General features: G+C 49.9%; 1 protein-coding gene across 1 annotated transcript in view; it reads right to left on the reverse strand.

Moving 5' to 3' along the window:
- TMEM175 (transmembrane protein 175) overlaps nt 1-10,682 on the reverse strand; it is a 51,657-nt gene extending 40,975 nt beyond the window's left edge. Inside the window, exons 1-2 of the mRNA XM_074953610.1 lie at nt 10,491-10,682; nt 901-939 (exon numbers count right to left, since the gene is read on the reverse strand). Of these exons, the coding sequence (XP_074809711.1) occupies nt 901-939; nt 10,491-10,631 (180 nt within the window). The 5' untranslated portion in view covers nt 10,632-10,682. The remainder of the gene's footprint in view (nt 1-900; nt 940-10,490) is intronic.
- Between the last annotated feature and the right edge of the window lie 16,592 nt (nt 10,683-27,274).

The following is a 27,274-nucleotide window of genomic DNA, read 5'->3' on the forward strand; positions in this document are numbered from 1 at the left end:
TGGGAACCAATTTCAGGACACAGCCCCAAGATCAGCTGCCAGACCTCAACACCGTGCCAACCATACCATGCAGAAACTGGAGTCCCCCAGATGACCTGATCCTGATTGGCCATCAAGAAAAGTTCATCTGCCTTATTGGGAGTGGTGATCATTGTATGTTTAGCATGTGCATTCTGTTTTGGGAATGTTAATAAATAGAGGTTTAGTAGGATATTACTGCGTAAGGCTCTTTCACTGGTAAAAGACCCCGCAAACCTGCAGAGTGCAAGGTTATGCCCTGAGCCCACGGAAGGGTAAGGGTGGGTGCCTAATTAACAGGGTTACGCCTTGAGCCCTAGGAACTGGGTAAAGGTGGGTGACCCTAGACAGTGAGAGTAACATAGAATTTTGTGTGGGTAACAGATTACATTAACCATTAAACTGATTGATAATGTTGGGGAAAATAAATAGCTTCTAAAATATTTTCCACCTTGCATTATTCAGGCAGATTCTCCATCTCTTAACGTCTTCAAATCAAGACTGGATGTCTTTCTGGAAGATGTTTTAGTCAGACAAGTTACTGGGCTCAATACAGAGGTGACAAAGTGAAATTCTATGGCCTGTGTTATACAGGAGGCCACACTAGATAATCTAATGGTTCTTTCTGGCCTTGAAATATACTAATCTATAAAGCAATCATGTTTTTTTCTAACAAACCAAGTCTTTAGTACTTCAGTCCCTTCAGCTCCAGTTCAATAATTCACCCATTAGAGAATGAACTATTGGTTTTAGTTTTATTTAAGGTTTTGTAACGTCTTAACTGGGAAAAAAAACAACAGAACCTGGAAGTAAAATTGCAATGTCATCCTAACACTCACAGAGACAGAATAAACATGTAACAATATACTAAATATACGATACCTGATCTGGATGTATCTTTGTGTGGGCCACAGGCAAAATCTGAAATAAGAAAATCCCATTATTGGATGGAATACATAAGCCTCTCATTCTACATCATATGAAATGATATAATGACTCGCAAGATGAGTGTTTTACTGACTGCTGATGGAATACATATATTTATTTCCTGCAAAGTAGGGATAAAGCTCACTTGTCTTCATAAAGCAACTATTACTTAGATTTGTTGATGTGAAAAAAATTTGCATAACTTTTAAGTTGCTTGCTTTAATTCCAATACTTCAGGTTTCAATGAAGTCTCATATGTCTCACTAAAAGTGATAAGGTTTGAAATGGATGTGATGTCTAAGACATTTAAGTGGCTATTAAAATTCAGGGTGGTGTCATTATTTTAACCAATTCTACTTCCAGTGAAATGTAAAACATTTTGTATTAATACAAACGTTTTTTAAAAAAATTAAAACTGAATACCACAGCACTTTAAATCCAAATGCCTATAAGCACTATTGGTATTTAAAAATTCCAATACTGGTATTAATTTTGCAACACCATGAACTGACCTGATGTGTTGCTTTCTATCTCTAACAGAAAGACAATAATACAAAAAGTTGGAAGTTATTTGTGAAAAGGAGCACTTGTGGCACCTTAGAGACTAACCAATTTATTTGAGCATAAGCTTTCGTGAGCTACAGCTCACTTCATCGGATGCATACTGTGGAAAGTGTAGAAGATCTTTTTATACACACAAAGCATGAAAAAATACCTCCCCCCACCCCACTCTCCTGCTGGTAATAGCTTATCTAAAGTGATCACTATCCTTACAATGTGTATGATAATCAAGTTGGGCCATTTCCAGCACAAATCCAGGTTCCCCCCCCCCGCCAAACCTACACTCCTGCTGGTAATAGGTTATCTAAAGTGACCACTCTCCTTACAATGTGTATGATAACCTGGATTTGTGCTGGAAATGGCCCACCTTGATTATCATACACATTGTAAGGAGAGTGGTCACTTTAGATAAGCTATTACCAGCAGGAGAGTGGGTTTGGGGGGGGTGGGGGGAAAAAACCTGGATTTGTGCTGGAAATGGCCCACCTTGATTTTCTCCCCCCACCCCCCCAACCCACTCTCCTGCTGGTAATAGCTTATCTAAAGTGACCACTCTCCTTACAATGTGTATGATAATCAAAGGTGGGCCATTTCCAGCACAAATCCAGGGTTTAACAAGAACGTCTGGGGGAGGGGGGAGTAGGAAAAAACAAGGGGAAATAGGTTACCTTGCATAATGACTTAGCCACTCCCAATCTCTATTCAAGCCTAAGTTAATTGTATCCAATTTGCAAATGAATTCCAATTCAACAGTCTCTCGCTGGAGTCTGGATTTGAAGTTTTTTTGTTGTAATATCGCAACTTTCATGTCTGTAATCGCGTGACCAGAGAGATTGAAGCATTCTCTGACTGGTTTATGAATGTTATAATTCTTGACATCTGATTTGTGTCCATTTATTCTTTTACGTAGAGACTGTCCAGTTTGACCAATGTACATGGCAGAGGGGCATTGCTGGCACATGATGGCATATATCACATTGGTGGATGTGCAGGTGAACGAGCCTCTGATAGTGTGGCTGATGTTATTAGGCCCTGTGATGGTGTCCCCTGAATAGATATGTGGGCACAGTTGGCAACGGGCTTTGTTGCAAGGATAGGTTCCTGGGTTAGTGGTTCTGTTGTGCGGTATGTGGTTGCTGATGAGTATTTGCTTCAGGTTGGGGGGCTGTCTGTAGGCAAGGACTGGCCTGTCTCCCAAGATTTGTGAGAATGTTGGGTCATCCTTCAGGATAGGTTGTAGATCCTTAATAATGCGTTGGAGGGGTTTTAGTTGGGGGCTGAAGGTGATGGCTAGTGGCGTTCTGTTATTTTCTTTGTTAGGCCTGTCCTGTAGTAGGTGACTTCTGGGAATTCTTCTGGCTCTATCAATCTGTTTCTTCACTTCCGCAGGTGGGTATTGTAGTTGTAAGAATGCTTGATAGAGATCTTGTAGGTGTTTGTCTCTGTCTGAGGGGTTGGAGCCAATGCGGTTGTATCGCAGAGCTTGGCTGTAGACAATGGATCGTGTGGTGTGGTCAGGGTGAAAGTTGGAGGCATGTAGGTAAGAATAGCGGTCAGTAGGTTTCCAGTATAGGGTGGTGTTTATGTGACCATCGTTTATTAGCACTGTAGTGTCCAGGAAGTGGATCTCTTGTGTGGATTGGACCAGGCTGAGGTTGATGGGATGGAAATTGTTGAAATCATGGTGGAATTCCTCAAGGGCTTCTTTTCCATGGGTCCAGATGATGAAGATGTCATCAATATAGCGCAAGTAGAGTAGGGGCATTAGGGGACGAGAGCTGAGGAAGCGTTGTTGTAAGTCAGCCATAAAAATGTTGGCATACTGTGGGGCCATGCGGGTACCCATAGCAGTGCCGCTGATTTGAAACCTACTGACCGCTATTCTTACCTACATGCCTCCAGCTTTCACCCTGTTTAGATAAGCTATTACCAGGAGAGTAGGTTGTGTGGGGGGGGAGAAAACCTGGATTTGTGCTGGAAATGGCCCAACTTGATTATCATACACATTGTAAGGAGAGTGATCACTTTAGATAAGCTATTACCAGCAGGAGAGTGGGGTGAGGGGAGGTATTTTTTCATGCTTTGTGTGTATAAAAAGATCTTCTACACTTTCCACAGTATGCATCCGATGAAGTGAGCTGTAGCTCACGAAAGCTTATGCTCAAATAAATTGGTTAGTCTCCCAGGTGCCACAAGTACTCCTTTTCTTTTTGCGAATACAGACTAACACGGCTGTTACTCTGAAATTTGTATTATAGTGGCACCTGCTCAGCATTCTCATAAAGAAGTAATGGAAAACAGTAGTCTTGGTTCACAAAATGAGAAAAGAAGGTGTTTACTTAATTCTGTTGTTCTAATCGCCTGGTCATTACAGACCCCATCTTCACTCTATGTCCTAGATGGTTATATACATGGAGGTCACCTGATGGTGTGACAAAGAACCAAATTGACTATGTAATGATAAAGTGATGCTGGAGATCGAGTCTCCAATGGACAAAGATTTTCCTGACTGCAAGTCAGACCATCAACTGTTAGCTTCAAACATAAAATTAAAACTTAAAAAGATAGGATTTTCATTAGGTCCCCTGCATTTGGACTTGACCAGAATGAACAAAAATGATCCAACTTCTGTCCAGAATGGTTTTGAGGCATTGGCACAAGTGGAAGAGGAGAACAACCCCAACAAACTCTAGAATAAAATGAAAACTATTATGCTCAAAACTACCAAAGTACACATTCCAAAAAGTCAACATTGGAGCGCACCATTGTTAACAAAGAAGGTGTTTGAGCTGGTGGAAAAACAACGCATAGTAAAAGAAAATAGGTTGAAAATGAAAGAACATAGGAGAAAATACAAGGAACTGAGCAGAAAGATTCAAAGGCAGACTAGACAAGACAAGAGGAAATATATAAGGGCAAAATGTATGGAACATGAGAACTGTTAAAAAAAGTAATAATGCAAAAGGTATGTTCACAGTGGTCAGACTTCTTACCAAAATATCTTCCCTGCACACATAGCAAAAGATCATGATAACAGAGTCCTCACTCAGGGTGATGGCATTAAATACAGGTGGAAAGACTACTGTACCAAACTGAATGCCTCACCAGAGCCACTATAATGCAGGACAACAGAAAAGCCTTTGATACTGTCCAATATGACAGTCTTTGGAAGACACTGGCACGCATGGGAGCGTAAAGCATCTTACTGAACTTATTGAAAGTTTCTACTACCACCAACAGACCACAGTGGAGTAGGCAAGAATGAGTGGTTTTCCACTGAGACAAGTATGTATTTTTGTCTCCAAGCCTCTTTAACATATATGCAGAATTTATTACAAGGGAAGCCTTGGATGGTTTTGACAAATTGGAAGGAGCTGGGATTTGCATTGGCAGACTCCTCTTAACCAACCTCAGATATGAAAGAGACACAACACTCTCTACTACAACCACTGATGCAATGCAACAACTGTTGGATTCTATGAAAACAGTTGGTGAGGAATATGGACTATTCCTGAATGCGATGAAAACACAAAGCATGTACGTTGACATGATTACCAAAAATGGGATGCAACCGAACACCACAATAATGGACAAACTCTAGAGTAGGTAGATGAATATATTAACCTGGAATCACAACCAAGGAGACTGCTCCAGAAAAATCAGAAGACTAGGGATGGCTCACTCATTTACAGCCTCCCTTAAGAAAGCATGGAAAAACTGTGGCATCTTGGGATGTGCCAAGGTACGACTGATGAAAAGCCTAATATGTTTCCATATAGATTTATGGATGGGAATGATGGGAAATTAATGCTGCTGACAAGAAGAAAATTGAAACTTTTGAAATGTGGTGCTGGTGAAAACTCTTGCCTATCCCCTGGACTGCTTTGCCACAGGAACACTGGATGTCTATGCACTAGACCATGCTAGGTAACATTCTGCACATATATGGGTGACTTTTATCTTCAAAGTTCCGTATAGACAATCAACCATTATGTCCAGTCTCCCCGAGCACTGTGATACCTGGGCACCTTTCCTAAGCAGTGTCCTGCAGAGATTTTGAAAAGAAGCTGAAACAACCAAGTGACAATCAACCAACAAAGGATGGGTAAGCTTGGGCTACTGGAAATTACGTATTTTCCTAATTGTATTACACATGTATATGTAACTTGCTTACAGGTTGGTGTCTCTCCCTCACTCCCGTTGCCTTAAAATATAATCACTTTGGGGCAGAGTGCGGCTGCCTGTATATCTGAACAGCACTCAGCACAATGGGGCTCCAATCCTGACAGCAGCCTCTGGGTGCTAATGCAATAAAAATAATACACTGTGAAGAGCTTCGGGCCTCTTTTTGCTCTAAACCCACACCTGGACAGTGGCTTAAATAGGGATACTATTCAAGACGCTCCTTCCTAGAGAACAATGGAGAGGGTGAAAAGTGGGTGGTTGGGGGGGGGGATAAGGGATGGGGGACTCAAGGTGGAGTGGGGATAGATAAGAGCATGACAGGGCAGTGAAACAGGGGAGGGTCCAAGGGGGTGAGGCCAAATAAGAGAAAGGATTCCAGGAGATAGGGGCTCAAAGGGGAGCAAAGGGGTGGGAACAAAGAGGGGGCGAGGGTAGTCTGCAGGGGTGGGAGCAAAGGGGAGCAGACGCTGGGGGCATTTGGGGCACTCTGGGGGGTGTGGCAGGGACACTCTAGGAGAAGGGGCAGAGGAGTCAGGTAGTGGGGACACTCCAGGGGTGCGGAGTAGGGGTCGGAGCTAGGACACTTCGGGGGTTAGGTGGAGGGAGAACTTGGGACAGTCTCTGGGAGAGGGGGCAGAGGGAGGTGGAGACGGGGGCACTCAGGGGGGTGGAAGGAGGGTGGGTGCACTCCTAGAGAGGACAGAAGGGGCAGGGCACTCCAGGGGAATGGAGGGTACTCCAGGGGGTGGAGGACAGAGGCATTCCAAGTGGGGGGGTCTGTGTAGCAGTGTGGGGCACTCTGAGACCAGGGCTGTGGCGGGCGGTGGGGCACTCCAAGAGGGAAGTCAGGGAAGGAGGTGGTGGTGGGCACTCCGGGGGGTGGAGGTGGGGGGGTAGGGGCACTCTGGGGGGTGGAGGCAGAAGGGGGTCAGGGCAGGCAGGGGGGCACTCTGGTGGGTAGAGGCAGAGGGGGGCAGGGGCACTCTGGGCGGGGGGTTGAGGCAGAGGGGAAGGGGCATTCCAGGAGGAGGGGCGATGGGGGGGGGTCGGGCCGGGTGTCACTCTGGGCGGGCGGGTGGAGGGAGGTGGGTCACTCTGGGCGGACAGGCAGTTGGAGGGGGTGGGACCAGAGGTCACTCTGGGCAGGCGGAGGGGGGTGGGACCGGGGGTCACTCTGGGAGGGCAGGTGGTGGTGGTCGGTCACCCTGGGCGGGCGAGTGGGCGGTTGGAGGGGGGTGGAGCCAGGGGTCACTCTGGGAGGGCGGGTGATGGTGGTGGTGGTGGTGGTGGGTCACTCTGGGCAGAGGCGCGGCTGGAGGGGGTGGGGCCGGGGGTCACTCTGGGAGGGCGGGTGGTGGGTCACTCTGGGCGGATGGGCGGTTGGAAGGGGGTGGGGCCAGGGGTCACTCTGGGAGGGCGGGTGGTGGTGGTGGGTCACTCTGGGCGGACGGGCGGTTGGAAGGGGATGGGGCCGGGGGTCACGCTGGGAGGGCGGGTGGTGGTGGGTCACTCTGGGCGCACGGGGGGCGGTTGGAAGGGGGTTGGGCCGGGGGTCACTCTGGGAGGGCGGGTGGTGGTGGTGGTGGGTCACTCTGGGCGTACGGGGGGCGGTTGGAAGGGGGTGGGGCCGGGGGTCACTCTGGGAGGGCGGGTGGTGGTGGGTCACTCTGGGCGGACGGGCGGTTGGAAGGGGGTGGGTCCGGGGGTCACTCTGGGAGGGCGGGTGGTGGGTCACTATGGGCGGACGGGCAGTTGGAAGGGGGTGGGTCCGGGGGTCACTCTGGGAGGGCGGTTGGAGGTGGTCACTATGGGCGCACGGGCGGTTGGAAGGGGGTGGGGCCGGGGGTCACTCTGGGAGGGCGGTTGGAGGTGGTCACTCTGGGTGGACGGGGGGCGGTTGGAAGGGGGTGGGGCCGGGGGTCACTCTGGGAGGGCGGTTGGAGGTGGTCACTCTGGGCGGACGGGGGGCGGTTGGAAGGGGGTGGGTCCGGGGGTCACTCTGGGTGGGTGGGTGGTGGGTCACTCTGGGCGGACGGGCAGTTGGAAGGGGGTGGGTCCGGGGGTCACTCTGGGAGGGTGGTTGGAGGTGGTCACTATGGGCGCACGGGCGGTTGGAAGGGGGTGGGGCCGGGGGTCACTCTGGGAGGGCGGGTGGTGGTGGTGGTGGGTCACTCTGGGCGGACGGGGGGCGGTTGGAAGGGGGTGGGGCCGGGGGTCACTCTGGGAGGGCGGTTGGAGGTGGTCACTATGGGCGCACGAGCGGTTGGAAGGGGGTGGGGCCGGGGGTCACTCTGGGAGGGCGGGTGGTGGTGGTGATGGGTCACTCTGGGCGCACGGGGGGCGGTTGGAAGGGGGTGGGGCCGGGGGTCACTCTGGGAGGGCGGGTGGTGGTGGGTCACTCTGGGCGGACGGGCGGTTGGAAGGGGGTGGGTCCGGGGGTCACTCTGGGAGGGCGGGTGATGGGTCACTATGGGCGGACGGGCAGTTGGAAGGGGGTGGGTCTGGGGGTCACTCTGGGAGGGCGGTTGGAGGTGGTCACTATGGGCGCATGGGCAGTTGGAAGGGGGTGGGGCCGGGGGTCACTCTGGGAGGGCGGGTGGTGGTGGTGGTGGGTCACTCTGGGCGCACGGGGGGCGGTTGGAAGGGGGTGGGGCCGGGGGTCACTCTGGGAGGGCGGTTGGAGGTGGTCACTATGGGCGCACGAGCGGTTGGAAGGGGGTGGGGCCGGGGGTCACTCTGGGAGGGCGGGTGGTGGTGGTGGGTCACTATGGGCGCACGGGCGGTTGGAAGGGGGTGGGGCCGGGGGTCACTCTGGGAGGGCGGGTGGTGGTGGTGATGGGTCACTCTGGGCGCACGGGGGGCGGTTGGAAGGGGGTGGGGCCGGGGGTCACTCTGGGAGGGCGGGTGGTGGTGGGTCACTCTGGGCGGACGGGCGGTTGGAAGGGGGTGGGTCCGGGGGTCACTCTGGGAGGGCGGGTGATGGGTCACTATGGGCGGACGGGCAGTTGGAAGGGGGTGGGTCTGGGGGTCACTCTGGGAGGGCGGGTGGTGGTGGTGGGTCACTATGGGCGCACGGGCGGTTGGAAGGGGGTGGGGCCGGGGGTCACTCTGGGAGGGCGGGTGGTGGTGGTGATGGGTCACTCTGGGCGCACGGGGGGCGGTTGGAAGGGGGTGGGGCCGGGGGTCACTCTGGGAGGGCGGTTGGAGGTGGTCACTATGGGCGCACGAGCGGTTGGAAGGGGGTGGGGCCGGGGGTCACTCTGGGAGGGCGGGTGGTGGTGGTGGGTCACTATGGGCGCACGGGCGGTTGGAAGGGGGTGGGGCCGGGGGTCACTCTGGGAGGGCGGGTGGTGGTGGTGATGGGTCACTCTGGGCGCACGGGGGGCGGTTGGAAGGGGGTGGGGCCGGGGGTCACTCTGGGAGGGCGGGTGGTGGTGGGTCACTCTGGGCGGACGGGCGGTTGGAAGGGGGTGGGTCCGGGGGTCACTCTGGGAGGGCGGGTGATGGGTCACTATGGGCGGACGGGCAGTTGGAAGGGGGTGGGTCTGGGGGTCACTCTGGGAGGGCGGTTGGAGGTGGTCACTATGGGCGCACGGGCAGTTGGAAGGGGGTGGGGCCGGGGGTCACTCTGGGAGGGCGGGTGGTGGTGGTGGTGGGTCACTCTGGGCGGACGGGGGGCGGTTGGAAGGGGGTGGGGCCGGGGGTCACTCTGGGAGGGCGGTTGGAGGTGGTCACTATGGGCGCACGAGCGGTTGGAAGGGGGTGGGGCCGGGGGTCACTCTGGGAGGGCGGGTGGTGGTGGTGGGTCACTATGGGCGCACGGGCGGTTGGAAGGGGGTGGGGCCGGGGGTCACTCTGGGAGGGCGGGTGGTGGTGGTGATGGGTCACTCTGGGCGCACGGGGGGCGGTTGGAAGGGGGTGGGGCCGGGGGTCACTCTGGGAGGGCGGGTGGTGGTGGGTCACTCTGGGCGGACGGGCGGTTGGAAGGGGGTAGGTCCGGGGGTCACTCTGGGAGGGCGGGTGATGGGTCACTATGGGCGGACGGGCAGTTGGAAGGGGGTGGGTCTGGGGGTCACTCTGGGAGGGCGGTTGGAGGTGGTCACTATGGGCGCACGGGCAGTTGGAAGGGGGTGGGGCCGGGGGTCACTCTGGGAGGGTGGGTGGTGGTGGTGGTAGGTCACTCTGGGCGGACGGGGGGCGGTTGGAAGGGGGTGAGGCCGGGGGTCACTCTGGGAGGGCGGTTGGAGGTGGTCACTCTGGGCGGACGGGGGGCGGTTGGAAGGGGGTGGGGCCGGGGGTCACTCTGGGAGGGCGGGTGGTGGCGGTGGTGGGTCACTCTGGGCGGACGGGGGGCGGTTGGAAGGGGGTGGGTCCGGGGGTCACTCTGGGCGGACGGGCAGTTGGAAGGGGGTGGGTCCGGGGGTCACTCTGGGAGGGTGGTTGGAGGTGGTCACTATTGGCGCATGGGCGGTTGGAAGGGGGTGGGGCCGGGGGTCACTCTGGGAGGGCGGTTGGAGGTGGTCACTCTGGGCGGACGGGGGGCGGTTGGAAGGGGGTGGGGCCGGGGGTCACTCTGGGAGGGCGGTTGGAGGTGGTCACTCTGGGCGGACGGGGGGCGGTTGGAAGGGGGTGGGGCCGGGGGTCACTCTGGGAGGGCGGGTGGTGGTGGGTCACTCTGGGCGCACGGGGGGCGGTTGGAAGGGGGTGGGGCCGGGGGTCACTCTAGGCAACGGCGCGGGGGCGGGGGCTTCCCCAGGGCAGAGCTCGGCGCCGCGCGGGCCCAGGCCGCACTCACGCACCATGACGGTGGCGATGATGGAGAGCAGCGCGTCGCTATAGGCCAGGAGCCGGGTGGAGGCCTGGGTGCTGCCCAGCTCCCCGCTGTGCCGCGGGGGCCCCGGCGCCGCCTCCCCCTCTGCCTGGGGCCGCAGCGCGGACATGTGGGCACTCGGTGCAGTCGCGTCCTGTCGCCAGCGGGAGAGGGGAGGACTGGGGGTGGGGGAGGGGAGTGATATAAGCCCGGCCCCTCACGGCTGAAGGACCGCCTTCTCCTCCCGCGGGCCACGCGCAGAGCGTGGGCAAGGGAAGGGGCGAGAGGTGGGTTCGGTCAGAGCTGGGCCGGTACAGGGAGAGCTGAATCTCGGGAGGGTGGGGGATGAAACAGGCAGAGCTGGGTCTCGGGGGGGGGGGTCCTGAGGGGTGGAGTGGGAGATGGAAGAGGCAGAGGGGAGTCTGAGGGGTCAGAACAGGCAGAGCTGGGTCTGTGGGGGGTGGAACAGGCAGAGGTGGGCCTCAAGGGTCTGAGGGGTGGGGGTCTGTACAAGAATAGCGGGATCTATGGGGGTTTCTGAGAGGTTCTGCATGGGGGTTGTCTTCCCTTAGGGGATGCTTCATCTTTCACATGTCTATGAACATCTGTGTCAGTAGTCCTGAGGTTGCTGTCTCTGTCAGCATCTGGGTCCACCCAGCATCGCTCACTGGAATGTTCCTGTGTGAATGGAGTTTGCCCTGTGGCCAACCTCCAAGCATTCCAAAACCATGAGCCACCCAAATCAGAAGAAGTTTAAAGAATAATAATACATTTTGGAGTCTTCTGATTTTTCAATGTTTAGGGTACAGACAAGTACCTTTTTGGGGAAAAAAAATCCCCACACCCAAAGAGGAAAACACTTTATTTAAATGAAAGAAGACATTCTCAGGTATTGACTCCAGGAGCTGGAGCATTTTTCATGAGACATGCAACACAATTTCGGCAAATTTCATGAGACATGCAACACAATGGCAAGAATTGGCAAATACTGCTTGAGTGCTGAGTGTGCTTGGCCTTGCATGGGACATAGAAGATGCAGGCCACACCTTGCAAAACATCTGTTCAGATCAGAAAGATTTTCTCACAGGGTGAGATGCATTCTAATACTGCATCACAGACCTCCTCCCTTCACAACCATCCTAGCAACTACAAATGTTTGCATGGAAAGGTTGACATTAATAGTGTTGTATATTTAGGTGTTGCTAGTTCAGTTTGACAGCTGGAAACTTGGGGAGCGAGCATGTGACAGGTCAGCTCTGGGGACTGCTAGCAAGGGATCTGTGATCCACTGAGCACAGTTTGGAAACCACTAGTCTAAAGAAATAATAACCATGCAAAGCACCTCAGGACTAGAGGATGGATAAATTGTACTGCTGTAGCAGCATTTCTAGGTGTGTTAAGTATAAGAATTAATGTATAATTGCACTTCAGATGGCAGGTGTATGCATGCATGTTACTCCAATGTATGTTAGTTGGTCTCAGTTGTAATTTAAGTATGGGATACCAGGGATTGAATTAGTCTTCATGAGGGGAAAGATTGTAAAAAAAATCTCACTGATGTGCACAAAGCACAATCTCTCTCATCACCATTATACATTTTTGCTCGGTCACAATATCAGCTTGTTATATGTATAATAGACGACAATACTCCTGTGTAGAGAGATGGAGGAAGGACAATCACATATCTACAAGGAGAGAAGGTGGCACCATTAGCTGGAGGACATAGGGTACGGAAATTTCTCAAAGAAGAGAAGCACATCACTCATCTCAAGGTGAGGAGGAGGAGCAGCAAGAAGTGGGGCAATGCACACTTCAGGTAGCCACTTAGATGATTCTTCTGTTATAATTTGACATAATTAAACATGGCTTAAAATGAAAACAAATGTCAAACTTTGGAATTACTTTGTGCACCCTAAAATGCCTCTGGCATTGTTTTTGGTGTTTTGAAATGCTTCAACTCCCAAAAGTAGCTGCTTTGCAATAGGTGTGATAACCAGTAAGCTGGGGTGAGGAGTATTGTAGATCATAATCAATAGCTTACTTAAGTCATTTCTTTTAGGGGCACTCACCACCATCAAAGCTTCCTGCAGCTAATACTTAAATTGTAAAGTCTTATCAGTTTCCTGTGTAAGCAAATGAGCCTGAGTAAACATTTAAGTAGCTTCACAGAGTTCCTTCTCTATTCTAAATTGGAAAGGCTGGAGGCTAAGCTAGGCAAGTGGGGAATGAGTTGGTTAATACTTCAGCTGGAGTTTACACTGAAGTTTCAATTAGCACTGGCCAGAGTGAGCAGCTCTAAAACAACTCTGGTTAATACTTCAGTATTTTAAAACTAATATGTATGCTGCAAAAAAGCACCTCACATGCATGCCATATTTCATATCATTGTTTGCTTTTTTTTTGCATTGGACCATGAACATGTCGGTTTCACTTGGGCATTCAGTTAGTTTCCAGTCAATTTCACTTGAGCACTTGTGCACTAGAACAGTGCTGCAAAGCTTGTGCTTTAAACACTATAGGATAATGTATGAATGTTAACAAAAAAAGTGGGAACTTTAAAAAAAATGTAATACTTTTAAAATCCTACATTTGGGACCAATTTGACACTGACAGTGTCCTTTAATCCTTTTCTAGAAAATCCAGTCTCTGAATATTGGATTAACAAAAGGCTTCTCAAAGGGGGAGTGAAGATACATAGGAATTGAAGCTTACTGTCTGCCCCTTGACTGATCACACAGGAGTGAAACCGCACTGGGTTAAGACTGATCAGTTGGAGATGTTCATTGGTATAGTATTAAAGATTTTATTAAGTTGTTTCCAGGACAACTTGCTCTGTTTGCTCCATGGAAATAGTAAAGACTCATGCACCTGCAAAGGCTGGACTAGATGCCTTTTCTTGCAGTACTGGAAGACACTTCAGGTAAATTAACCATCAATTCTGATGAGTGAGCAACTGTCCTCATCAGTTTTCCAAACCAACCTGTTACCTGAAGTAAAGAAGTCAAAAGGAATTCTGCAGTTGGATGTGTACTGTATCATAGACTATCAGGGGTGGAAGGGACCTCAGGAGGTCATCTAGTCCAACCCCCCTGCTCAAAGCAGGACCAATCCCCAATTTTTGCCCCAGATCCCTAAATGGCCCCCTCACAGATTGAGCTCACAATGGTGGGTTTAGCAGGCCAATGCTCAAACCACTGAGCTATCCCACCCCCCTCTAGATATGCCCTGTAGATATTCCTGAGCCTGTAGGGGAAGATTTTGCAAAGCATAGCCTCTGCGTACATGAAGTATGTTAGAAGTTTCTAAAATTCAATAATACAAAATAGTGAATAGATGCACCATGGTCAGGTTAATAGTCCCATGGTATACAGACCCTTTCAGGGTAATCCTAAAGGCCAGCACAACCCTGCTCCAAGTTCTGACCGGTACTGAGAGTTCTAGTTCCTAGAGGTCAGGAGACAGAGCAAGCAAGGCCTGTTGGGAAGGGGGACAGGTTATAAGTCGGGGTGGGAAAACTTTTTGGCCTGAGGGCCGCATCGGGTTTTGGAAATTGTATGGAGGGCCGGTTAGGGGAGGGGGTCGTGTCCCGGCCCCCACCTCCTATCAGCCCCCCCGCCCCGGAACTCCAGCCCTATCCAACCTGCCCTGTTCCCTGACGGCCCCTACGGGACCCCTGCCCCATCCACACACCCCCGCTCCCTGTCCCCTGACTGCCCCTGTACCTCCTCCCTTAACTGCCCCCCGCCGCCCCATCCAACCCACCGTTCTCCTTCCTGACTGCCCTACTGGGAACCGCCGCCCCATCCAACCCCCCCTGCTCCGTGCCCCCTTACCGCACTGCCTGGAGCACCGGTGGCTCGCGGCGCTACAGCCGCGCCACCTGGCTGGAGCCGGGCCACGCCTCTGCCGCCACCACACAGCACAGAGCACCGGGTCAGGCTGGGCTCTGGAGCTGCGCTGCCCCAGGAGCTCACAGCCCCCCGGCCCAGAGCATTGTGCCCGCTGCAAGGTGAGGCTGCGGGGGAGGGGGGACAGCAGGGGAGAGACTGGGGGCGAGCGTCCCGGGGCAGAAGCTCAGGGGCTGGGCCGGATGTGGCCCGTGGGCCGTAGTTTGCCCAACTCTGTTATAAGTGAAGCCTATTGCATAGAACAGAGAGACAGCCAGGGGGAGCAGTGTGCCTGGGAATTTCTTCAGTCCTCTAGGCCCTAGGGAAGAGAGCTGGGAAAGAAGCCAGGGATGTCCAGAGGCCTAGAAAAGGCCAAAGACTAGGGATGCAGCTGGGACTCTCACTTTGAAGGAGTGTCTCCTTTAGCAGTAAAGCAGTAGTTTCTTAACATTGTGTCAGAAATAAGAAGTTATGCACATAACTAGCCTAGTGAATAGTTCGTTCTTATATATTGTCTTTATTCTCCCTCCCATTGTTCCCCTGGTTGCATCTTTCTTTTGAATTAGAATGTCAACTCTGCTTTGTATGGTGTGCAGTAGGGTCCAGTCCTGACTGGGGGTCTTTGGGATGGCCATAATACTGGTAATATATTTAAACTTTTTGTTATGGTGTGCTGGAGTAGAATTTTTATAATTGGATGAGTTGGTGGGTACCCTGAGACTTGTTCATATGGTGTTGCAGGTTTATGTAAATGGCCGTAGCTCTTGTAAGCCTGTGTTTAACTCTTGTGTAGCATGTAATATGTGGCTCTTTGTAGTGAAAAATTATATGTTAGTGTTCTACAAGACTGGAAAGTGGTCACTTGAATACAATTATAAGCTGTTTTAAAACTATATATATTTCTGCAAATTTTATGTCTCAGAATTGCGGCTGGGGTAGTGTAAGCTGAGTAGAATAAAACACAAATACTATCTAAAGGCACTTATTTTGGGGGGAAGTTGAAAACTGGGTTTATGTTTGGGGAAATAGCTTCAACCATAAGTATGGAATAGTTCTAATCTGAGAAATGAGAGTATAAAAAGGTGCATTTTCAGTGCTGCATCTGTGGATTCAGTCATAACTATTCTATTTAATGCACATAAGATCAGACAACTTTTTACTCCTGCAAAACACAGTTCTAGCAAAATGAAGTGGATTCTTATCTGGTTGGTTTATCAGCAGAATTAAATTCTGTAAGCACCATTACCTGTGCAATCACACTATCTTCATTATTTCTTTGCCACCCCACTTAAAGCTATATGGTTACACAGGTATTACTGAAGGCAACATTTTCTCTGCAGAATCTGTTGCTGGTAGTGATGGATGAAGAAAATAATCTTTTATTTCATTAGACTGAGCTTGCAGAGCTGAACTGGAGAACAGGTGTCAACTGAGCTAAGGTGAGACAGAAATTACTGAGACAAACATAGAATAGGGTTGCCAGGTGTCCGGTTTTCAACCGGAACGCCTGGTCGAAAAGGGACCCTGGTGGCTCCGGTAAGCACCCCCAAAATGTTTGCCCACCCCCTCCCACACCTCAACTCCCTGCCCCAGCCCAGAGCCCCTTTCTGCACCCTGAACCCCTCATTTCTGGCCCCACCCCGGAACCTGCACCCCCAGTTAGAGCCCTCACCCCGCCCTGCACTCTAACCCCCTGCCCCAGCCCAGTGAAAGTGAGTGAGCATGGGGGAGAGTGAGCCATTGCGGGAGGGGGAGTGTAGTGGGTGGGGCCTTGGGGAAGGGGCAGGAAAGGGGCAGGGCCTGGGAAGGGGTGGGGTTAGGAAGTTCGGTTTTGTGTGATGAGAAAGTTGCCAACCGTAACAGAACCATTTCTACAGTAATTTCTCAGAATAGAACCTTCCTTCAAACACGTGTAAAAGTCTGCTGCTGTCCAGTACTCCCTCTTGTGGCCAGGGGGGGACAGTGCCTGCTTGGTTTTTTAATACCTCCTTTGTGGGGTCTGGTTTACTAGGTCTTTTTACAGAGCACAAACCAGTTTTTAGTTCACTCCCACTCTGGGTCCATACAAGAGACCAAGTAGGCTTCCTTTCCCCATGTTCATGAGACCCTAGCCCTCCTCCCACAGCTGGGCTATACTTCAGCCTGTCCCTTTCTCTCTTGAAACCAGGAATCCTCATCTCTCCTCCTGAGAGTTGGGTGTAATTCAGGTCAGCTGTAGGGCCTCAGACAGCTTCTCCTCCCATTGACTCTTTTCTCCCAGTCAATCCTTTTGCTTTTAGACTAGAAGGATTCAGCAAGCAAACTTTCTCCTGCTATTGTCTCCACTACTATGAGGGAGGAGGTGGTATATATGCTGATCCCCTTCCAAATGCTCATCCCAGTTGGCTGAGAGAGATGCTGATCCCCTTCCAAATGCTCATCCCAATATGCCTTAGGTACATCAGGCATCCCAAACCATTGAAGAGCCACGCCCCAGACAGGGGGGGATTGAATGAACCCTCGGCCCTCCTATCATCAAGGGGACAGACTACCCCATCACACTTGGAAAACAGAGGAGAGAGGACCTGTGGCAAAGATTCAATTACATTTGTTTTTTTTTTATAAAGTGCTCTTGGACTGAGCTCAGCTCTTAAATGATGTGATAAATATTGGCAGAATATGCATGACTTGAGCTGGAACAGGTGCAGGCCTCTGGACTGGAGCTGAAAATGTAATTGTTGAAGACAAAAAAAGGGACTTTGGTTTGGTGTAGGTATAGCTGCATTGTGTAGCTACATCTAAAGTTAACATAGCTGAATTGTTTCCAGTCTAAAAAGTCTGCCAGTTGCTTATATAACACTCAGACTTTCACCTATCAAAATACTGCTTTTTGTGACTGGTCCCCAAATAGAAAGTTGTATGTTTTTTTTTAAACTTGAGCAAGAAAAAGTTCAACTGTTCTTCAGCAGGAAAAAGGGATGGGGAAAAGATCTTGCTATTAAGCAAAATATTTTTTTTAAAAATCACCTGGTTGCAGATGTGTCTTGTGGTATGGTGACAATCCACTTGGATTTTTGTAATTTATAATACTTTCAACATACTTAACACATACACTGGTTTTTAATCATAAGGTAGCAGGGATATACTAGTAATAATTTCCCAGTGCTGTATTAATGCAGTATATGTGTCCATAGCGGAAGCAGTGGAGCATGAACTGAAGGTGTGTATGGAATGAGGTAAAGCTTCATGAAATGGAGTGCATCATAATGTGTATTTACAAAGTTTTGAGTGCTTCACCATGTAAACATTTCTTTACCTATTTGTATGCAATGCTATCTTGACAAGGCTGATTTCCCCACTTTGGCACTTTGAGTGCAGAAGGTGGGGGCCCGCAAGGATTTTAAAAACGAATACTGGCCACTCCAGGCTGGTATTAAACTCCCAAGGTTACAGCTTTTCTCTGACCTTGGGTGGGTAGATGCTGCCACCACCCAAATGCAAAAAATCCCCTTCGGACCCAGGAAGGCGCATTTGGGAATTCCTCCCTGTGGGGTACCCTCAAGCCCTTTCACCCTCCATTCGGGAAAGAGCTGAGAAAGAAAATAAAGGAAATCAGCTGTTGCCACCAGCTAATTAAACAACATATGCACAAACCTCTTAGGACACAAATATCCCAATCCTGTTCTTAAAAAGGGTAAATTTTATTAAAAAAACAAAAAGAAAGAAAATACATCTGGAACTTAGGCTATTGCTAGATTTAGAAAGAGCAAATGTAATAATTAAGCATCAAGAATGCTTTTCTTGAGGTCCAGCTTAAAGGTTACAAGCAAAAAAAAGCATTTGGGGGTTAGCACAGAGGAGTCCACAAGCCTTACAGAAATAAAAGAGATAAACCTAATTGCATCTTTCTAGACATTTCTTGCTCTACTTACATATCTGGGATTTCAAACTGAGTAGTTTTTAGGTATGATCTGGTGATTTTCATACCTGGTTCACAGCTTTTTACAGCATAGCTTCAGCCCTGTTTTTGGTCTGTCCCCTCTCTCCAGAGAACAACAGACAGACAGACAAAGGGAAATTTTTTTCCCAATTTTAAAAAGTTCTAGCACTCCCATTGGCTCTTTTGGTCAGGTGCCCGCTCCCTTCCTTTTACCTATGGGCTTTTTTAACCCTTTACAGGTAAAGCAAGTAGAGAATAGCTACTAACAGGGATTTTGTAGATAACTGGCTGGCTGGGTGTCCATAAAAGGGAGCTATCCCCTCTCCTTCATTTCTCACATATCTAGAAGTATTTAAACTGTGACTGGTTTAAATTCTTAACCTGGATCCAAGCTAAGGCCCTGATGGTGCAAATGCTAACACACAGAACAGGTCTGTTGCAGTGAGGAGGTGCTAAGTGGCACTGCCTCCCCAGTTGTCTCTCTCTGCCTCCCCAGACAAAAATCCCAATAATGAGATGGGGGAAAAGGGGGTTCAGAAAAACTCTGCAGTTCCTTCGTAGCACAGGGAGCTGTGATGCCTCTTCTGCTTTTAGCCACTGATAGCAGCTTCCTCTGCCGCTCCCTTTTTGGCTGTACATATCCCAGCGGTACTTCCAGCCTAGCAAAGAGGTTTATGGTATGCTTGCAGGGGAGATTGCATTGGAGGAAAGAGACCTCCCATGAGAATGGAGAGGCCTCATTATAAAGAGTGTAGAGACATCACCTCACCTCAAAGTAGGGTAGAAGAATAGGGACAGAGTCTGGGAGAATTGTAAAGATGAAAACATGGTGGGGAGAGACGCAAGTAAGCCAATGAGGTAGGTGATCAATCAATCAAAGGGAGTGAAAAGGAATGGGGGCAAAGAGACCCAAATTGGGGAGAGGATATTGGCATGGACCATTCAACACGTGTCTGGTGTTTGCCAAATCTTGTTGTGTTAAAATGCTAAGTGGTAAGCTAAAATGTCTTAATTTTAAATCTTTCAGACCTTTTTTTGACCTCTTCAAAGTTTCCTGTACTTCTCCACCTTTGGGTTGGCTGTCTATGGGCCTACATGTAAGTAACTTATGTGAGTAGCCTAATTGAGGTCAATAGGAACACTCTTACCTGTTAACTTATGTGTGTGGGTATGTCTACACTACAAAATTAGGTCGATTTTATAGAAGTCGATTTTTAGAAATTGATTTTATACAGTCAATTGCGTATGTCCATACTAAGCGCATTAAGTCAGCAGAGTGCGTCCTCACTACCGTGGCTAGCATCCACTTACGGAGCAGTGCAGTGTGGGTAGCTATCCCACAGTTCCCGCAGTCTCCACCGCCCATTGGAATTCTGGGTTAAGCTCCCAATGCCTGATGGGGCAAAAATATTGTCGCGGGTGGTTTTGGGTACATTTCATCAGTCGCCCCTTCCTCCGTGAAAGCAATGGCAGACAATTGTTTCGCGCCTTTTTTCCATGCAGATGCCATACCATGGCAAGCATGGAGCCCGCTCAGCTCAGCTCACCATCACCACTGCTGTTGTGTCCTGGGTGCTGCTGTCAGCAGATGGTGCAGTACGACTGCTAACTGTCATCATCCACCGCTTCCGATGCAGCTCTACTCTCCTGCTCTTGTAAATGAGCTCAGTCTCAATAGCAAATTTCTCCATGTTGTCATCATCCACTGCTTCCGCTGCAACTCTGCTCTCCTGGTGCCATGAATCCACCTCGCAGGTCCTCTTGTCGTGTATAAATATCTATTCTCGTGGCATCCTTCGTCATCCACCACTTCCGCTGCAACTCTGCTCTCCTGCAGATGCCATACCACGGCAAGCATGGAGCCCGCTCAGCTCACTGCTGCTGTTGTGAGCATTGTAAACACCTCGCGCATTATCCTGGAGTATATGCAGAACGGGGCTAAGAGATGCCAGCACAAGGACAATTTTGATGAGGACATGGACACAGACATTCCTGAAAGCATGGGCTGTGGCAATTGGGACATCATAGCGGCAGTGGGGCTGGTTGATACAGTGGAATGCTGATTCTGAGCCAGCAAACAAGCACAGACTGGTGGGACTGCATAGTGTTGCAGGTATGGGATGATTCACAGTGGCTGCGAAACTTTTGCATGCATAAGGCCACTTTCCTGGAACTCTCTGAGTTGCTTTCCCCCACCCTGAAGCCCAGGAATACCAAGATGAGAGCTGCCCTGACAGTTGAGAAGCGAGTGGCGATAGCCCTGTGGAAGCTTGCTACGCCTGACTGCTACCGGTCAGTCGGGAATCAATTTGGAGTGGGAAAATCTACTGTGGAGACTGCTGTAATCCTAGTAGCCAATGCAATCATTCATGTTCTGTTATCAAGGACAGTGACTCTGGGAAATGTGTAGGTCATAGTGGATGGCTTTGCTGCAATGGGTTTCCCTAACTGTGGTGGGGCGATAGATGGAACGCATATCCCTATCATGGCACTGGACCACCTTGTCAACCAGTAAGTAAACTGCAAGGGGTACTTCTCAATGGTGCTGCAAACACTGGTGGATCACAAGGGACGTTTCACTGACATCAACGTGGGATGTCCGGGAAAGGTGATGCTCGCATCTTTAGGAACTCCGGGCTGTTTGAGCAGCTGCAAGAAGGGACTTACTTCCCAGACCAGAAAATTACCGTTCGGGATGTTGAAATGCCAATAGTTATCCTTGGGGACCCTGCCTACCCCTTGCTCCCATGGTTCATGAAGCCATACACAGGCAGCCTGGACAGTAGTAAGGAGCAAGTTCAGAATGGAGGTAGAATGTGCCTTTGGATGTTTAAAAGCTCGCTGGCGCTGTTTGCTGACTAGGTCAGACCTCAGCGCAACCAACATTCTCATTATTATCGCTGCTTGCTGTGTGCTCCATAATATCTGTGAGAGTAAGGGGGAGACGTTTATGGTGGGGTGGGAGGTTGAGGCAAATTGCCGGGTGTCTGATTTTGAGCAGCCAGACACCAGGGTGATTAGAAGAGCACAGCAAGGCGCGGTGTGCATCAGAGAGGCTTTGAAAACCAGTTTCATGACTGGCCAGGCTACAGTGTGACAGTTGTGTGTTTCTCCTTGCTGCAAACCTGCCCCCTTTGTTGATTTTAATTCCCTGTAAGCCAACCACCCTCCCCCGTTCAAAATAGAAGTAACTATTGTTTTGAAACTATGCAGTCTTTCTTTATTAATTTTAAAAAAAAGGGAGATAACTCACAAGGTAGCCCAAGTGGGGTGGGGTGGGGTGGGGGAGGAGGGAAGGACAAGGCCACATTGCTTATTGTAGCCACACTACAAATCAAAACTGTTTGAATGACAGCCTTCTGTTGCTTGGGCCATTCTCTGGAGTGGAGTGGTTGGGTGCCTGGAGCCTCCTCACCATGTTCTTGGGCATCTGGGTGAGGAGGATATGGAACTTGGGGAGGAGGGCAGGTCGTTGTACAATGGATGCAGCGGGGGTCTGTGCTCTTGTTGGCTTTCCTGCAGCTGCACCAGATGCTTCATCATGTCCGTTTGCTCCCCCATTAGCCTTAGCATTGCCTCCTGCCTCTGCTCTTTGCACTCACTTAATGCTTTCCTAGCCTCTAACACTGAATGCCTCCATACATTCAGCTGTGCCCTATCAGTGCGGGAGGACTGTATGAGCTCTGAAAACATGTAATCGTGAGTGAGGTTTTTTTCACCTTCTAATCTGTGATAACCTCAGGGACAGAGATGATAGGGGGAGCCTAGAAACATTTGCACCTGGGGGGAGACAAAAAAGGAGAGTAAAATTTAAGATGATACATTTCTGAGAACAGAAGGGAGACTCTTTCACAGTGAATCAAGCAATTCAGAGCAGACAGCACATGTGCTTTAGGTACAAGGTTGCATTTTGCCTTTTATATTGAGCGCCTGCCGGTATGGTGACACATCACGCACGGCTGGGCAACAGAATTCGGTTTCCATGCAGCCATGGTAAGGCAAAGGGTATGTGGGGTTGGCTTCTTATGCATAACATGTGGAAATGCTTTCAAACTGCAGCACCATCCGTTCCCATAGCAAGCAATGGTTTGGGTTTCACATTTAAAAGGAGGGGCTGCGGTTTTTGGGGGGATGTGCAGCACACACCTCCCACCACATGGCTATTCTCCGGGATGATTCCTTTTAGCCAAGCGCAAACAGCCCAGCATGAACGGGGTCCTTTTACTGTTCCCTTACAAAAATTCCCCTATTTCAACTAGGTGACCATGAATGATATCGCTCTCCTGAAGCTAACACAGAAAGATATAGACCGGGGTCTCAAACACGCAGGCCACATGAGGCCTGTGGAGTTATTTGCTGTGGCCTGCCAAGATCCCCGTGGTCCCTCCCCGGTGCCCCCCGAAGTTATTTCCTGTGGCCACTAAGCTCCCCTCACCTGCTGCCCCCACCCCCAGTGCACCGCGTCCGCGCTCCTCTGCATACCTCCAGGTGCTTCCTGCTGCCAAACATCTGTTTGGCAGCGCTTAGGGCTTTCCAGGAGGGAGGGGGAGGAGCGGGGAGCCGCGTGCTCAGGGGAGGAGGTGGAGAAGAGGCAGGGCAGGGACAGGGATTTGGGGAAGGGGTTGGAATAGGGTAGGGAGGGGGCAGAGTTGGGGTGAGGACTTTGGGGAAGGGGTTGGAATGGGGGTGGGGAAGGGTGGGATGAGGCAAGGCAGGGGCAGGGCCTCATGGAAGGGGTGGAGTGGGGCGGGGCCAGGGGCAGTGGGGTGGGGGGTGTCAGTGATGTGGCTCTCGGGCCAATGTACTAGTCCTCATGTGGCCCTCATGATGATTTGAGTTTGAGATCCCTGATATAGACCAAATGTTGCTTAAATGCGACCAAAACGCAGGACCATTCACTGCCATGCTTTGTGCTGCAAAGATTTCAGACTACTTTCAGAGTACCTCCAGGAGAACTTCATGGAGATGTCCCTGGAGGATTCCCGCTCCATCCCCAGACATGTGAACAGACTTTTCCAGTAGCTGTACTGGCCACAAATGAATCCCAATTCTTCAGGGCAAATCAAACATTAAATGCTATTGCTTTTAAACCCTGTACTGTAGTTACAAATGTGCACTCAGTAGAGGTGCCTTCTCCAGCTTCAGGGTCGGGGATCCCGCCTTCGGAGAGTATTGGCTCCAGGGTGATGAAAAGGTCCTGTGGGGGCTGCCGGGGAGAACAGATTCACCGCTTGCCTGCTGCGCATTCTCCTCCTCCTCCTCATCCACAAAATCCTCCTCCCTGTTGCATGAGACCTTGCAGGTGTCCACGGACAGTGGTGGGGTAGTGGTAGGGTCCCCTCCTAGAATGCCATGCAGCTGATCATAAAAGCAGCATGTATGGGGCTCTGACCCGGAGCGACTGTTTGCCTCCTTTGTCTTTTGGTAGGCTTGCCTCAGCTCCTTAACTTTCATGCGGCACTGCTGTGTGTCCCTGTTGTAGCTTCTCTCCAACATGCCCTGTGAAATTTTGGCAAGTATATTTGCATTTCTTCTTTTTGATCGGAGTTCTGCCTGCACAGATGCTTCTCCCCATACAGCAGTCAGATCCAGTGTCTCCCATTCGGTCCATACTGGAGCTCGTTTGCGATTCTGGGGTGACTGCATGGTCACCTGTGCTGCTAAGTTCACCACGCTGACCAAACAGGAAATGAAATTCAAAAGCTCCCGGGGCTTTTCCTGTGTACCTGGCTAGTGCATCGGAGTTCAAAGTGCTGTCCAGAGCCGTCACAATGGAGCACTCTGGGATAGCTCCCAGAGCCAGTACCATCGATTTGCGTCCACACTACTCCAAATTCGACCCAGCAAGGTCGATTTTAGTGCTACCCCCCTTGCCGGGGAGGAGTACAGAAGTCAATTTTAAGAGCCCTTTAAGTCGATGGAACGGGGTTGGTTGTGTGGACACATTCATTTTAAAATCGACCTAACGCAGGTAAATTCGACCTAACCCCGTAGTGTAGACCAGGCCTGTGTTTGCTGAATTGGGACTAAGATCTTACTTTCTTGGGGACGAAGAAATACTTCAGATTCAGAGTTTAAGGCCAAATGGGACTATTAGCTCATCTAGTCTTATCTCCTATATATCACAGGCCATTAATTTTCACCCAGTTACCCCTGTACTGACTGCAATAACTTGTGTTTGACTAGATCATATCTTCCAGAAAGGCTTCCTGTCTTGATTTGAAGACCTTGAGAAATGAAGAAACCACCATTTCCGTTGGTTGGTTGTTCCAATGGTTAAATACCCTGACTGTTAAAAATTTGTGTCTAAATTCTGATCTGAATTTGTCTGGCTTCAGCTTCCAGCTACTGGTTTTCATTATACCTTTTTCCACTAGATTAGAGCCTTTTAATACCTGAAATTTTCTCCCTGTGAAGATACTTATACCCTGTAATTAAGTCAATTTAGTTTTTATGGTAAGCTAAACAGATTGGTCTCTTTAAGGGTAGGTCTACAGTGCAATTAAAAACCTATGGCTGGCCCTCACCAGCTGACTCAGGCTCCTGGGGCTCGGGCTAAGGGGCTATTTCATTGCGGTGTAGACATTTGGGCTTGGGCTGGACTCCCACCAATAGGACCCCGCAAGGGGGGAGTGTCCTAGAGCTTGGGCTGCCCCTCAAGCCCGAATGTCTACACCACAATTAAACAACCCTTTAGCGTGAGCCCAAGTCAGCAGGAGTGGGCCAGCTGAGATTGTCTCTCCAGTCCTCAAATAGTTTTTGTGGGTTTTCTGTACCCTCTCAAATATTTCAACTTCTCAGACTAGCAATCCTCTATTCCTTTCACACACAAAACTTCCAGTGGTGTCTCTGAATTCTGTGTGGAGGAACATCAATGTATCAGTTCATACTTAGTAAGAGATAAAAGTAAACCTCAAAGGAACTAACTTTTCACAAAACAGTGCCTGCGTATTTTTAGTTTGCATCATTGCCTTCGCTCTCTTACGTGGTACTTTGCAATAACGAACCTTTTAAAAATACAGTAAAGCAATAAATTAAATGAGTTAATAATTTTCAGAAAGGCTCAATAAAATTCATTGATGTTGGTTTAAAGTCCTTTTATTGCTCTAGATCACATACCCTTTTGAGCAATCACTGCTCTACAAATATTGCCCAAATGTCTGAGCACTGGATTCCTTCAGCACAGGGCACTGAAAGCTTTTTCTCTTCAGCAAATTAGATAGGGCAAGCAGACATTGCCAAACTGATACCAGTGGCCTGTGCACTACTTGCAATTGCTGGCGGTCTCTGAAGAGCTGATTGCTCATATGGCTGTGGCTTCTAACAGAAGGCTTGTTTTCACTGCACTGAATTGTTGAGTATGGTGGTACTTTAACATGGACTCATAGAAGATTAGGGTTGGAAGAGACCTCAGGAGGTCATCTAGTCCAATCCCCTGCTCAAAGCAGGACCAACCCCAACTAAATCATCCCAGCCAGGGCCTTGTCAAGCTGGGCCTTAAAAACCTCTAAGGATGGAGATTCCACCACCTCCCTAGGGAACCTATTCCAGTGCTTCGCTGCCCTCCTACAGAATTAGTTTTTCCTAATAACCAATGTAGACCTCCCCCACTGCAACCTGAGACCATTGCTCCTTGTTCTGTCATTTGCCACCACTTAGAACACCCTAGCTCCATCCTCTTTGGAACCCCGCTTCAGGTATTTGAAGGCTGCTATCAAATCCCCCCTCACTCTTCTCTTCTACAGACTAAATAAGCTCAGTTCCCTCAGCCTCTCCTCATAAGTCATGTGCCCCAGCCCCCTAATAATTTTCGTTGCCCTCCACTTGACTCTCTCCAATTTGTTCACATTCTTTCTGTAGTGGTAGGCCCAAAACTGGATGCAGTACTCCAGACGTGAAGAATTAGTAGGGGAAGCAAAAGTGGATGGGAACCTGGGAGGCAGTGACCATGAGATGGTTGAGTTCAGGATCCTGACACAAGGAGGAAAGGAAAGCAGCAGAATACAGACCCTGGACTTCAGAAAAGCAGACTTTGACTCCCTCAGGGAACTGATGGGCAAGATTCCCTGGGAGAATAACATGAGGGGGAAAGGAGTTCAGGAGAGCTGGCTTTATTTTAAAGAATCCTTATTAAGGTTACAGGGACAAACCATCCCGATGTGTAGAAAGAATAGTAAATATGGCAGGCGACCAGCTTGGCTTAACAGTGAAATCCTTGCTGATCTTAAACACAAAAAAGAAGCTTACGAGAAGTGGAAGATTGGACAAATGACCAGGGATGAGTATAAAAATATTGCTCGGGCATGCAGGAGTGAAATCAGGAAGGCCAAATCACACCTGGAGTTGCAGCTAGCAAGAGATGTTAAGAGTAACAAAAAGGGTTTCTTCACGTATGTTGGCAACAAGAAGAAAGTCAAGGAAAGTGTGGGCCCCTTACTGAATGAGGGAGTGTCAAGGTTCCTCCCCCACTCTGAACTCTAGGGTACAGATGTGGGGACCTGCATGAAAAACCTCCTAAGCTTATCTTTACCAGCTTAGGTCAAAACTTCCCCAAGGTACAAAATATTCCACCCTTTTGTCCTTGGATTGGCCGCTACCACCACCAAACAAATACTGGTTACTGGGGAAGAGCTGTTTGGACACGTCTTTCCCCCCAAAATACTTCCCAAAACCTTGCACCCCACTTCCTGGACAAGGTTTGGTAAAAAGCCTCACCAATTTGCCTAGGTGACTACAGACCCAGACCCTTGGATCTTAAGAACAATGAACAATCCTCCCAACACTTGCACCCCCCCCTTTCCTGGGAAATGTTGGATAAAAAGCCTCACCAATTTGCATAGGTGACCACAGACCCAAACCCTTGGATCTGAGAACAATGAAAAAGCATTCAGTTTTCTTACAAAAAGACTTTTAATAGAAATAGAAGTAAATAGAAATTTAAAATAAAATCCCCCCTGTAAAGTCAGG

Source organism: Natator depressus, chromosome 5, assembly GCF_965152275.1.
Source record: "Natator depressus isolate rNatDep1 chromosome 5, rNatDep2.hap1, whole genome shotgun sequence".
Lineage (NCBI taxonomy): Eukaryota > Metazoa > Chordata > Testudines > Cheloniidae > Natator > Natator depressus.